Source organism: Lissotriton helveticus, chromosome 1_2 (genome assembly GCF_964261635.1).
Source record: "Lissotriton helveticus chromosome 1_2, aLisHel1.1, whole genome shotgun sequence".
NCBI classification, from domain to species: domain Eukaryota; kingdom Metazoa; phylum Chordata; class Amphibia; order Caudata; family Salamandridae; genus Lissotriton; species Lissotriton helveticus.
The window spans coordinates 81,106,693-81,119,321 of NC_136058.1; the positions used below are offsets into that span (position 1 = coordinate 81,106,693).

The 12,629-nt window shown below is 49.2% G+C and overlaps 1 protein-coding gene across 5 annotated transcripts in view; it reads right to left on the reverse strand.

Moving 5' to 3' along the window:
• The window catches only part of MIER1 (MIER1 transcriptional regulator), a 399,774-nt gene that overhangs the window by 186,324 nt on the left and 200,821 nt on the right, over nt 1-12,629 (reverse strand). For all 5 annotated transcript variants that reach the window (XM_078668904.1, XM_078668900.1, XM_078668926.1 and 2 more), the window contains one exon: nt 11,138-11,302. In XM_078668904.1, the coding sequence (XP_078525030.1) occupies nt 11,138-11,302 (165 nt within the window). The remainder of the gene's footprint in view (nt 1-11,137; nt 11,303-12,629) is intronic.

Genomic DNA, 12,629 nt, shown 5'->3' on the forward strand with positions numbered 1-12,629 from the left:
TCGATCTGCGTCGCGCGCCAGTGCAGATGGCGGTTACAGCAGCATGCATCTTCAACAAACAAGCTCCACTGCGGGCAGGTAGTATTTAAAACCAGGAGCCCGAGTGTACTTCCAGGACGGCCAGAATCCGAGCTTGTTAATGGCCCTTTATTAACGACTAGTGCGTAGTTGGAGGGCTGTGTTAATTAGGAAACCCTGCATTTCACAGTCTGCTAATTGGAATGTCAGGGTCATCAATGCCGGGAGGGAGAGTGTGTCGAAGACGTGGGAGCGAGAGAGGCAGTGAGTGGATTCGTACAAACATCATGGCACGACAAATCAGTGTGCATGTGTGCACGAGAGTGAGTGGGTTTTCATGAGAGGGGGTGGGCGAGCTTGCCTCCGAGAGAGTACAAAGGTTATGGGACGGGAATTAACTAATGAAGTGCACATGTGTATATGTGCGAGATAAAGGAAAAGTTAGCGTGTTTGTGAGAGAAGTTGTTCTGTGCACGTGAGAGATATAAGATGAATGAACTTTAGAAAAAAAAGGATTTAGGTGTAGCGGTATGAAGAGGAAGTAGGACAGGCAAAGAGAGAGGATGTGAAAAGGTAGAGGAAGGAAGAACAAATGGAGAGGAATCGGAGAAAGGGAGCCGAGGGGGTGCGAGGGATGAGGGAACACGGCCTGGGGGAAGCTGGCTGGGGAGGGGGAGGAGAAATGCAAGGAAGGCTGTGTGCGGCGTAATTAGGGGAGGAGAAGCCGAGAAGGCGCAGAGCGCACGCTGGGCGAAGCCCTTTGATGTGCTCTGCGGCAAATGGAGGGAGGCTGATGCGCATTCATGTTTGAACACGTGGTTCATATGAACTGCAGGAAAACGCCATGAAAACGCCAGCAAAAAGCTGGTGGTTTCATGATGTTTTCGCCGCTTGAATTCTCGCTCCGCTCGATGCGCATGCGCGCATCGATAGGTCGCGAGACCTAATAAAAAAAAATATATATATATATATATATATATTGAATATGCTACTTACCAGTATGCATCTGTTCTTGGCATGTAGGGCTGCTGACATTCATATCTATAGCATAGATCGCCGCCTAATGTTGGGTCCGGATGATTGCACATTGTTGTCCTGGAAGAGTCTTCGAAGTATCACGAGATAGGTGGCTCCTCCCCTGGACTACAGTGCGCATGGGCATCGACTCCATCCCCAGGTTGTTTTTAGCCATTGTGGCGAAGATGGAGTGTAACAGCGTGAGCGATGACCATGCTAAGAGTAAGTGTAAGTTCTGCAGCCGCTACAGGCGCCGGGGAGGAGGGTGGGCGATATGAATGTCAGCAGCCCTACATGCCAACAACAGATGCATACTGATAAGTAGCATATTCAGTTTGAGGCATGTGGGCTGCTGAATTCATATCTATAGCATAGAATATATAGCAGTCCTCCATTAGCGGCGGCTGCCTGTGCCAGCTGCAGACGTTTGAAAAAGTGTTTTTAGAACAGCCTGCCCTACAGCTGCTTGGAGTGCACATCTACACAGTAATGTTTTGTAAATGTGTGTGGGGTAGACCATGTGGCTGGTCTACAAATGTCTTCTAAAGGGATATTTCCAAGGAAAGCCATGGAGGCCCCCAACTTGCGGGTGGAGTGGGCTCTTGGGGGGATTGTTAAAGTGCGCTTAGCTTTTTGATAGCAAATTTGAATACACTTAACGATCCACCTGGCTATACCTGCTTTAGAAATGGGGTTGCCCTTGTGTGGTGCGGAAAAGGCAACAAAGAGTTGTGTAGTCTTCCTAAAATCTTTGGTCCTATCAATGTAGTACATTAAAGCCCTTTTGACGTCAAGAGTGTGGAGCATTCTTTCTGCCACTGTCTCAGGATTTTGGAAGAACACAGGCAGTTCAATAGTCTGATTGACATGGAACTGTGAAACCACCTTTGGAAGAAATTTAGGGTTAGTGCGCAGCACTACCCGGTTGGAGTGAATTTGTATGAATGGCTCTTGTACAGCGAGCGCCTGGAGCTTACTAACACGTCGCAGTGACGTAATGGCTATCAGGAAAGCCACTTTCCATGTTAAGAACTGAAGCTCGCATGAATGTAGAGGCTCAAAAGGTGGACCCATCAGCCGGGTGAGGACCACATTAAGATTCCATTCAGGAGCATGTAGGGTCCTGGGAGGAATGACTCGTTTGAGCCCCTCTAGAAAGGCTTTAATTGCAGGCACTCTGAAAAGGGAGAGATGCTGCCTGTTTTGGAGATAAGCCGCTATGGCGGATAAATGTATTCGAATGGAAGCATATGCTAGATTGCATTTGTAAAGATGTAACAGACAAATGAGGTTGTGCGTGGACGTGTCAAGCGGGTCAATGTTGTGGTCCACGCAATAAATGACAAACCGCTTCCATTTTGCTGCATAGCATGCTCTGGTGGTGGGCTTTCTTGCCTCCCGTATGATATCCATGCAGTCAGGAGGCAAGTTGAGGTAGCCAAACTAAGACCTCAGGAGCCAGATCGCCAGGTTGAGCTGTTGCGGATCTGGGTGCTGAATGTCGCCATGGCTCTGCGTCAAAAGTCTGGGTGTGAGGTGCAGCCTTTGATGCGGTACCACGGAAATTTCTAGAAACGTGGTGTACCATGGTTGGCGTGCCCACGTTGGAGCAACCAGGATGAGCATCATCGAGTGTTGCTTTAGCTTTCGTGCCACCAGCGGTATTAGGGGTGCTGGGGGAAAAGCGTACGCAAATTTGCCTGACCAGTTCATCCATATCGCATTGCCCTGCGACAGTGGATGCGGGAACTTGGCGGTAAAGCTTTGGCATTTGGCGTTTTCCTTTGTGGCGAACAGGTCTATCTCTGGATGACCCCACTGCTGCAAGTACGGGCGGAGTACTGATGGATGTATCTCCCACTCGTGCATTTGGTGGCTGTACCTGCTGAGCAGATCCGCCATCTGATTGTCCTTGCCTGGGAGGTGTTCCGCCATGAGGAAGATGTTCCTCTGAATGGCCCTCTTCCACATGCTCTGAGCCAGATGAGACAACTGTGGAGAGTGTGTCCCTCCCTGCTTCTGAATGTAGTACATGGCCGTCATGTTGTCCGTCCGGATCAACACGACTTTGTTGCACAGATGTACTTTGAATGCTTTTATTGCCATGAAGATTGCCATCAGCTCTAGGTGGTTGATGTGCATCTTGTTTTGCTGCGTTGTCCATAGTCCCTGCACTGTGTAGTGGAGTACATGAGCTCCCCAACCATGGAGAGAAGCGTCCGTCGTTAGGATGATCTGTGGAACAGGCTCTTGGAACGGTCGGCCTTTGCAAAGGTTGTGTGGATTCCACCAATGCAGAGAGTTGTATGCACGACCGGTCACCAACACTAGGTCTTTTAACTGCCCGTGAGCCTGATTCCACTGACGTGCTAAGCACTCTTGAACCGGACGCATATGTAGTCTCGCGTGCGGGACTATGAAGATGCAGGAGGCCATCATGCCTATCAACTGCATGAACACTCGTGCTGGAAGCGAGTGTTGCGGTCTGAATTTCCGTATCCGCAATTGAATGCGGTTGATCCTCACCGAATTTTTGCTGCGCTGTGGCCGCCAGAATGTCTATCGTCGCGCCTAGATACTGCCGCACATGGGCGGGCTGAAGGTGTGACTTTGGATAATTCAGTGAGAATCCCAGATCGTGAAGAAGGTGAATGGTGTGGGACATGCTGGCAGCGCACTGCTGGGCCGACTTTGCTTGGACAAGCCAGTCGTCCAGATAAGGGTAGACGTGAACGTTTTGTCTCCTGAGGTGCGTAGCCACTATCGCCAGGCACTTTGTGAACACCCTGGGCGCCGTAGTCACTCCGAAAGGGAGGACTTTGAGTTGGTAATGCTGCTTCTGAATGGTGAATCTGAGGTATTTTCCGTGTGGCGGATGTAGTGGAATGTGAAAATATGCATCCTTGAGATCTAAAGTTGCGACGAAATCCCCCTGATTGAGCAACGGAAGAACCTGCTGCAGCGTGAGCATATGAAAGTGTTCTGAGAGAATGTACTGGTTTAGGGGCCTGAGGTCCAGTATGGGTCGGAGGGACCCGTCTTTCTTTGGGATTAATTAGTACAGGGAGTACACTCCCGAGACTCTTTGTTCCACTGGTACGAGCTCGATTGCCCCTTTTTGCAGAATGACAAGCACCTCTTGCTGCAATAAGTGCAAATGCTCTGTGGACATAGGACGGTGTTTTGGGGGAATGTTGGGTGGAGTGGATGTTAACTCCAGACAATAACCGAACTGGATAAGCTGTCTGACCCACCTGTCTGTGGTGATGGATTTCCAGACTGGCAGGAACTGTTGGAGTCTCCCCCCGACTGGTGTTGTATGGTCGGGGGCAGTGACAAGGCGTCACTGTTTGTTGGTGGCGGAGGATCGGGAGCTGTTGTTTCCACGACCTCTGCCCTTGGCGCCGTTTCCGCGATAGCCACCTCTACTTTGTTGTATGAGGTTTGTGCACCACTTTTAGTGTACTGTGTTTGCTGGGACAGCTGGCCTCTGGAAACGCCTCTATTACTTGAGCGACGAAAAGAACCACCCCTGAACTGCTGGGACTGGAGAGCCCCCATAGACTTTGCAGTCTCGGTGTCCTTTTTTATTTTCTCTAGGGTGGTGTCCACCTCGGGCCCAAACAAGTGATCGGGGTTTACAGGCTGATTTAGGATGGTGGTTTGTATCTCCGGTTTGAACCCGGATATTCTGAGCCAGGCCTGACGCCGCAACATTACACTCGTGTTAATGGCCCTGGCCGCGGTGTCTGCTGCGTCTAGTGCACACTTAATAGAAGCATTTGAGATGAGTTTCCCTTCTTGAATGAGCATCTCTGCTGCCTCCTTGTATTCATCGGGCAAGTGTTGTAACAGGGTTTCAAGTGTATCATAATGTGCCCTGTCATATCTGGCCAAGAGTGCCTGCGTGTTAGAAATGCGCCAGATATTGGCCACTTGAGCCGCCACCCTTTTCCCCGATGCTTCTAGCACCTTGGATTCCTTGTCAGGGGGAGGAGCATCACCAGTAGTTTGTGAATTTGCCCTCTTCCAGGCATTAGAAACAACTAGAGAGTCCAATGGCAACTGGCCCTTGATGTAGGTAGGGTCGCCAGGTGCCGGCTTGTACTTTTTTTCAATTCTGGGGTTTATAACCCTGGCACGTGTGGGTTCCTTAAAAATGTCCGCAGCATGTTTTAAGACACCCTTCGGCATTGGCAGAGTCTTGACGGTCTTTTCAGAGGTGGAAAAGGTGTCAAACAGAAAGTCCACTTCAATAGGGTCAGCATGGAGCTGGACGTCATGATTCTTGGCTGCCCTCTCAATAAGCGCATTAAATTTCGCAGAATCCTCAGTAGGTGAGGTTTTGACAGTACACACTTGAGTGTCCGGGGCAGTTTGTGGATCCCCCGGGTCTGCAGCATCTGCCCATGTGTCATGCTGATCTTCAGGATCAGTGTCGGCAGGGTAGTTGTATTCCTCATAGTCACCTTCCCCAGCCTCCACATCCGAGTAATTGGGCGAGATTGGAGCAGTGTCCTGACCACGTGGATTAATCAGTTCAACAAGAACTGGGGAATCTGTGGAATCCTTTTTCTTCTTTAAAGGAATTGTGTAGGATGCCATAGGCTGTGCCGGTGTGATTTTCCGCTTGTAAATGGAAAGTTTACCGGTGTCAGCGTCGATAAATCGTCCCGACTGCTCCTCCAGCAGGGGTTGTCGATGCTTTGTGCCTACAACTGCAGGGGCAGGCTTCGGCCCCGTGGACACCGTCATGGACGCCTCGACGACCTTCTTTGGCGCGAACGCCTTCTGTGCCACTTTCGGCGGCAGCGTGAACTGAATTGGTGCGGCCGACTTTCGCGGTTTTGCGGCAGTCTTCGGCGTGGGAGCATTTTTCGGATCGACCGCGGAAGCCTTGTTCCTAATGCGCTTCAATGAGTCAGACACCTGCTTTGTGAAGCATGCGGACGGTTGCGTCGACTCGACAGGTGTTTTCGGGCCATCACCATGTGCGGACTTGAGGGCCGTAGTACTTTTGGCCTTGTCTGGCCGACGCGCAGGATCAACAGCTTTTGTAGCTCCAAGTCCCTTGTCTGTGTCAACGGCATTTGGCGCCGACGTCTTCGGGTCGGCGACCTTGACAAGTGCTTTCGGTGCCCCAGTCTTCGGCTCGACGCCCTTGAGCGACTTGACCGTGTCGACAACCTTCTTTGACTTCGTCTGCACCGACAGGTCTGAAGACGTGGAGCCGACCAAGGCAACAGGCGCTTTATGTTTCGACGGCACCTCTATCACTTTTGGTTTTGTCGAGACCGAAGCTTTCTCTTTCGGTTTCGATTTGACTAATGGCGGCTCCGTAGAAGTGTCCGTAGTCTGGCCCGGAGGCAAGACTGTGGATCTAGGTGCAAGATCTTGGGTAAGGCCATGTGGCGATCCCTCGACCTGAGCCTTAGCTATTGTCCGAACGGGGCATAGCTCCTCACCTGAGCTATATTCCGTGGCCCCATCGTCGTCTCCTACCTCGTCGACGACGTCTTCAGTATCGAGCATTTCTACGTCTGCGTCGTAGTTGGAGTCGATCTCTGCCGCTGGATTTGAAATCGGCTCTCGATCTTCCTGCTCGTCTGCCTCTTCTCCCTCGGTATCGAAAATGTTCACCGTGTCAGGTGCCGTCTGCTGGGCCTCCTGGCGCGCCAAAGTCGAATCGTCTTTTTGCAGCAAAAACGAGAACAAGACATACAGTTGGCTTCATCGTGATCCGGCGACAGGCACTTGTTGCACACCGGATGGACGTCGATGTGGGGATACTTAGAGTTGCACACGGGGCACCTCTTGAACGGGCTACGTTCCATGAGGTGTCGTCGAATACGGCTTGTTGCGTCGACTGGGCCTCTAGCACCGAAGAGCCACGCGACTCCTCTGTATGTCCGACTCGGGAACTGAGCCGGAACAGAGCTGGGCACCGAATGCAAGACAATACCGACGATGTAGGAAAGGCCTTTGGGCCTAAAAGAAAGTTTCTATCGAATCCGAACTTGAGTGATCAAATATGCATCCGAACCCAATGGCGGAAAAAAACAATCTGGGGATGGAGTCGATGCCCATGCGCACTGTAGTCCAGGGGAGGAGCCACCTATCTCGTGATACTTCGAAGACTCTTCCAGGACAACAATGTGCAATCATCCGGACCCAACACTAGGCGGCGATCTATGCTATAGATATGAATTCAGCAGCCCACATGCCTCGAACATATACATATAATCATTGTTCACACTATCCCAGATAAAGTTCTGTGAGAAATTGTTAAGCGATTTACTTGGGTGCATTCCGCTCACTTGTCTCGGATAAAGGCAAGACGGACACAGTCACAAATAACTGGGTCTCACCTCTCTGTGTTTTTTGCATAGTAAAATAGGGAAGCTGAGGGTATATCCTTACCACATACCTCTCACTCCTTTTCGGTGTATAAAACCTAAGCAAATATGACCATATCACTTGAGCTTGACAGGCATTCCATTGGTTACCAGTTAAACCATGCATCATTTTTAGGTCTCGCCTGTCGATGCGCATGCGCATCGAGCTTGCGAGCCTATTGCGGCTTAACCACTCTTTAACTAACAAGCAAGGAATCGTGGCGATTCCTTGCAGTGCCCGTGACTTTTAAGCTCAATGCGCATGTGCATTGAGCTTAAAAGCGCGTGCACATCAGTTCCCTCAGCCGCAATCGCCGTCTGTTCCCTCAGCCGCATTCCTCCGACACCTTTTGAAGTGAAGCATAGCTTCACTTCAAAGGCCCCGGCTTCTTCACACCCACATGCCGCTCTCCCCGCTCCGCCCCCTCCCCTGCCCGCCGTGTGCATTTCTCCTACACCCCCTCCCCACAGCAATGCCCTCCCCTTATCTGCCTTTCCCTCCGTCCTTTTTTTTTTTTACCCGCTCCGCCCCCTCCCCTGCCCGCCGTGTCGCATTTCTTTTCTCCTCTTTGCGCCCCCCCCCCCCACCAGGCTCTCCCGCCCCCATCCGGCTTCCCTCCGCGCAGCCATCTGCCTGCCACACTTCTCCCCTCGTTCGCATTCCCGACCCCCCCCCCTCTCCCCTCTCCCCCCCCTACGGCTTTCCTTGTTTCGTTTTAAGCTTTCTCCTCTTCTTTGGGTACAGCTGCTTGGACGTCGCGCTTTATTGGCCGCTTCATATTTACAAAAAGCTCTCACTGTACACGCCCGCTCCCCATCCTTGGCTACAGCTGCTTTGGATATTGCACATTATTAAACGCTTTTTATATTTACAAAAAGGGCATGCTGCGACATCTCGCTCTAACTTAAAATATGGTGGCCGCAACTCTTGTGTGGCCGCTTTATATTTACCAAAAAGCACTTGCCTGGACGTCGCACTATAACTTTAACTATTTTGTTTTTATTTTCAATGCGACACAACATGCTTTAGATTTAACATTTCAGCTGCGCACCTTACTTTTGTGCTGCGCGGCTCACCTAAATCCACTTTTAAAATATTCGTAATTCTTTTCAACAGCGCACCTTGCCTTGCTTTAACTTTAACTATGGTACACTTTAACTATGGTACCCATGCGTCTATTGTCAGCAGCTCACCGGCCCTTTACGATGCATGCTGTCCTCAAGGCCTGCTCCTCCAATTGGCCACTGCCTGGGCTTTTAAATTCTGACTTACGTCCTGCTGCAGAGACCACCCACAGCATATACCTCTTCGGCTTTTCAGCATTTTCAAAACCAAGAGCTTTAACTTTCACAAATGCGACACCTATGCTTGTATTTGTAGTGACTGATCCAACACAGATCGGTAACCAAAATTAAACAAGTATTTGCAATGAAATAGGTCTGCATTAGTGAAATTTCAACATGGCGGGCGCCTGCCTTCACTTTCTATTTTTTAATTTGTATAGCATTGACGGCACCCCGCGCTTTAGCTTTAAGCATATAAAGTTAAAACGCGGCACACCGCAAAGGCTACAAAACCACTCAAAAAACGCTTGTTCTTGTGTAAGTCTTTCCTCCTGCACTCTCTGTTGTTCTGTCACCCACCGGCTTCACCCTGATTCCTCTCTCTTGCGCTTGTCCATGTGCTCTATCCACGGCTTCCACCACCGGCGCCCTTTGTGCAACTTATCACCTTGTTGCTTCCACATACTCTCCACCTCCCCCCTTTGTTGCTTCGTTCTCTCGAAGCCCCCCCCCCCCCATCACGTTCGCCCTCAGAATCACCCATCCACTTTAAAAATGAAATAAAACCACTTTCATATGTTTTCTTCTATTTTTAGTCACTGATCCGACACGGATCGGTAACCAAAATGTAACAAGTATTTGTAATGCAATTGGTCTTGCATTAGTGTAACTTTGAGCTATTGCCATTGCTAAAGTTTTTTTGTTTTGCTTTTTACGACACTGCGTAATTCTTTTTCCATGTTAGGTCTCAAGGAAAGGGTGCAGTACCACAGGCTGTTACTAGGTGTCCCTGTAGAGTTGTGAAGTACTGCACCCTTAATGCAAATATAAACAGATACATTTATTAGCAGTGACATTTTTGTTAGCTTGTGTTTTGAAAATGCACAATTGTTTTTATTTAACTTTATTTCACAAACAAAAATAAATAAACAACAATTTTGCATTTTCAAAACGCCACTCACCCACGCAACGCCACTCACCCACGCAACGCCACACCACTCACCCACGCAACGCCACACCACTCACACACGCAACGCCACTCACACACGCAACGCCACTCAAACACGCAACGCCACTCACACGCAACGCCACTCACCCACGCAACGCCACTCACCCACGCAACGCCACTCACCCACGCAACGCCACTCACACGCAACGCCACGCCACTCACACGCAACGCCACGCCACTCACACGCAACGCCATGCCACTCACACACGCAACGCCACTCACCCACGCAACGCCACTCACCCACGCAACGCCACTCACCCACGCAACGCCACTCACCCACGCAACGCCACTCACCCACGCAACGCCACTCAACGCCACTCACCCACGCAACGCCACTCACCGCCACTCACACGCAACGCCACTCACCGCCACTCACACGCAACGCCACTCACCGCCACTCACACGCAACGCCACTCACACGCAACGCCACGCCACTCACACACGCAACGCCACTCAAACACGCAACACCACTCACACACGCAACGCCACTCACACACGCAACCCCACTCACCCACGCAACCCCACTCACCCACGCAACCCCACTCACCCACGCAACCCCACTCACCCACGCAACGCCACTCACACACGCAACGCCACTCACACACGCAACGCCACTCACACACGCAACGCCACTCTCCCACGCAACCCCACTCGCCCACGCAACCCCACTCGCCCACGCAACCCCACTCGCCCACGCAACCCCACTCGCCCACGCAACGCCACTCGCCCACGCAACGCCACTCGCCCACGCAATGCCACTCACACACGCAACGCCACTCACACACGCAACGCCACTCACACACGCAACGCCACTCACACACGCAACGCCACTCACACATGCAACGCCACTCATCATATTGTGCTGCAAAACTAAATACTTATAAGGTCCCACAAGCGAGACCTATTGGCAATGCCAATGCTTGTTAAAACTATCTGTTTTACGCAGTCTATTAAAACCAACATGGCACGACTTGAACGCCACATTTTTTATGCCTGATCTGGACTCTGCCGACCTATTGATGTCTCAAAGGGAACCGCTTCCGTTTTGATGAGAGATCTATTAGCTACATCAGCCCCCACATCTGAAATTTGTTGCCCATCTCTACACAGTGAACATCATGTCACACATCTTTCAGGAAATACCTCAACAACCAACAATTTTATTAGTTTTAGATTTCTTTGACTCATCTTTCTTTAGGCCGTGGAGGCTCAGCACCAAAAAGCTCTACTGGAATTAAAGTTTTTTTCTTCACAGAAGTGAAAAACAAAACAATGCAAATAAAGAAACAGAAAGAAATTCAAGATTAATTAGTTTATATTAACAATAACGACTGACCTACTGTACCACAAACAAGTCTGAACAAGACACAAAACTCAATGAAAAAAGTAGATCATAGAAGAGGAAAAAACATACCTTGTTTTCACCACTACAGCCACTATTCTCATCATGATCAATATTGTCATCATCAACGTCATCATCCTCTTCATCCTCCTCCTCTTCGTCATCTTCTCCAGGTAGAGGAACTGTGCTGCCATAGCCATAAAGGCTTAGTAGTTCTTGAATTGGCATCTCGCCCTCCTGAGTAGTTTAGAAAAAAGATTATACATATTTTTATTTGCCCAAGAGCTTAATCCAACAGAACGCATTCATTGTAATTTCATTTTAAATGCAATGCTCCCAAATTGGTAGCAGACCCCTCTGTTTACTTTCCGTACTAGTTAATGTTGATTATGGGGCACTTCCAAATTAAAGAGAATGGCAAGCAGTCATGCAGAATGACCATACTTAGCCAAAAGATCAATCATACCAGGAATCCCATGGATGTAGCATATTAAAAAACACTAATCACAATGATAGGGAAACTCAAATGTACACATATACTCCCCAAACATTTAAGGTTTCGTGGGGATAGGAGTGATACAAGCTCACTAGAAAATTACTGAACACAGATGCAACATCAATAGTATGACTCCAACAGTTCAGGATCAGAATTCAGCCTTTACACAAAGCAACCTAGAATCCAGGAATCGGCACAAACCACTCCACACAGATAATTTCCAAAAGACTGCTATTTTCATCTCACGGAAATGGAAACAGCAGCATTCCCTCCTCTGTATATTAAGATATAATCTTCAATACTAACATGATGAAGAATTTGTCAACCAATTGAGGAATATAGTCCTGTCGCAATTTTATGGCGGTATTCTGGTTAAAGAGAATACACTTGCACAACTAGAATTCTTTATTTTTGCACTTTGCGTAGAGCTTTTGAGCATTGATCTGTCAAGGAATATTCTTCCTTGATACAGGTACTAAACATAACATTAGTGTCCTAGCGTTCTGAGACTTTCGTGACCAGTGAAGGATCGACACAAATGAGTTGCATAGATCCAGAAAAGGATTATGTTACTACCCAGTAAGCATCTGTTCTTGGCATGTAGAGCTGTAGATTCAGATGATTTGCATGCTATTGCCATCTGGTGTTGGGTCCGGATGTTTGCAAGTTGTTTTTCTTCGCAGAAGTCCTTCCCAGTCACAGGGTAAGGTGACTTCTCCTTTCGGTGATAGTGTGCAATGGCATCAACTTCATTGTTCAATTGTTTTCCCACAAAAAGGTGAGAATAGAGTGAGTGAGTGTAGTACAGAGAGTCCATGGGTAATGTAAATAATGAAAACTGCAACAACTACAGTTGCCCAAGGAGATGGGAGGGCGCATGTGAATCTACAGCTCTACATGCCAAGAACTGATGCATACAAGGTAAGTAACAATCTGTTCGAGACCTGTGCGCTGTAGATACACATGCTTTGCATAGACTATATAGCAGTATTCTCCCAAAGCGGTGGCTAACAAGTCGGTGTTGCAGTTGTTTGAAAAAGTGTCTTTAGCACTGCTTGCCCAACATTG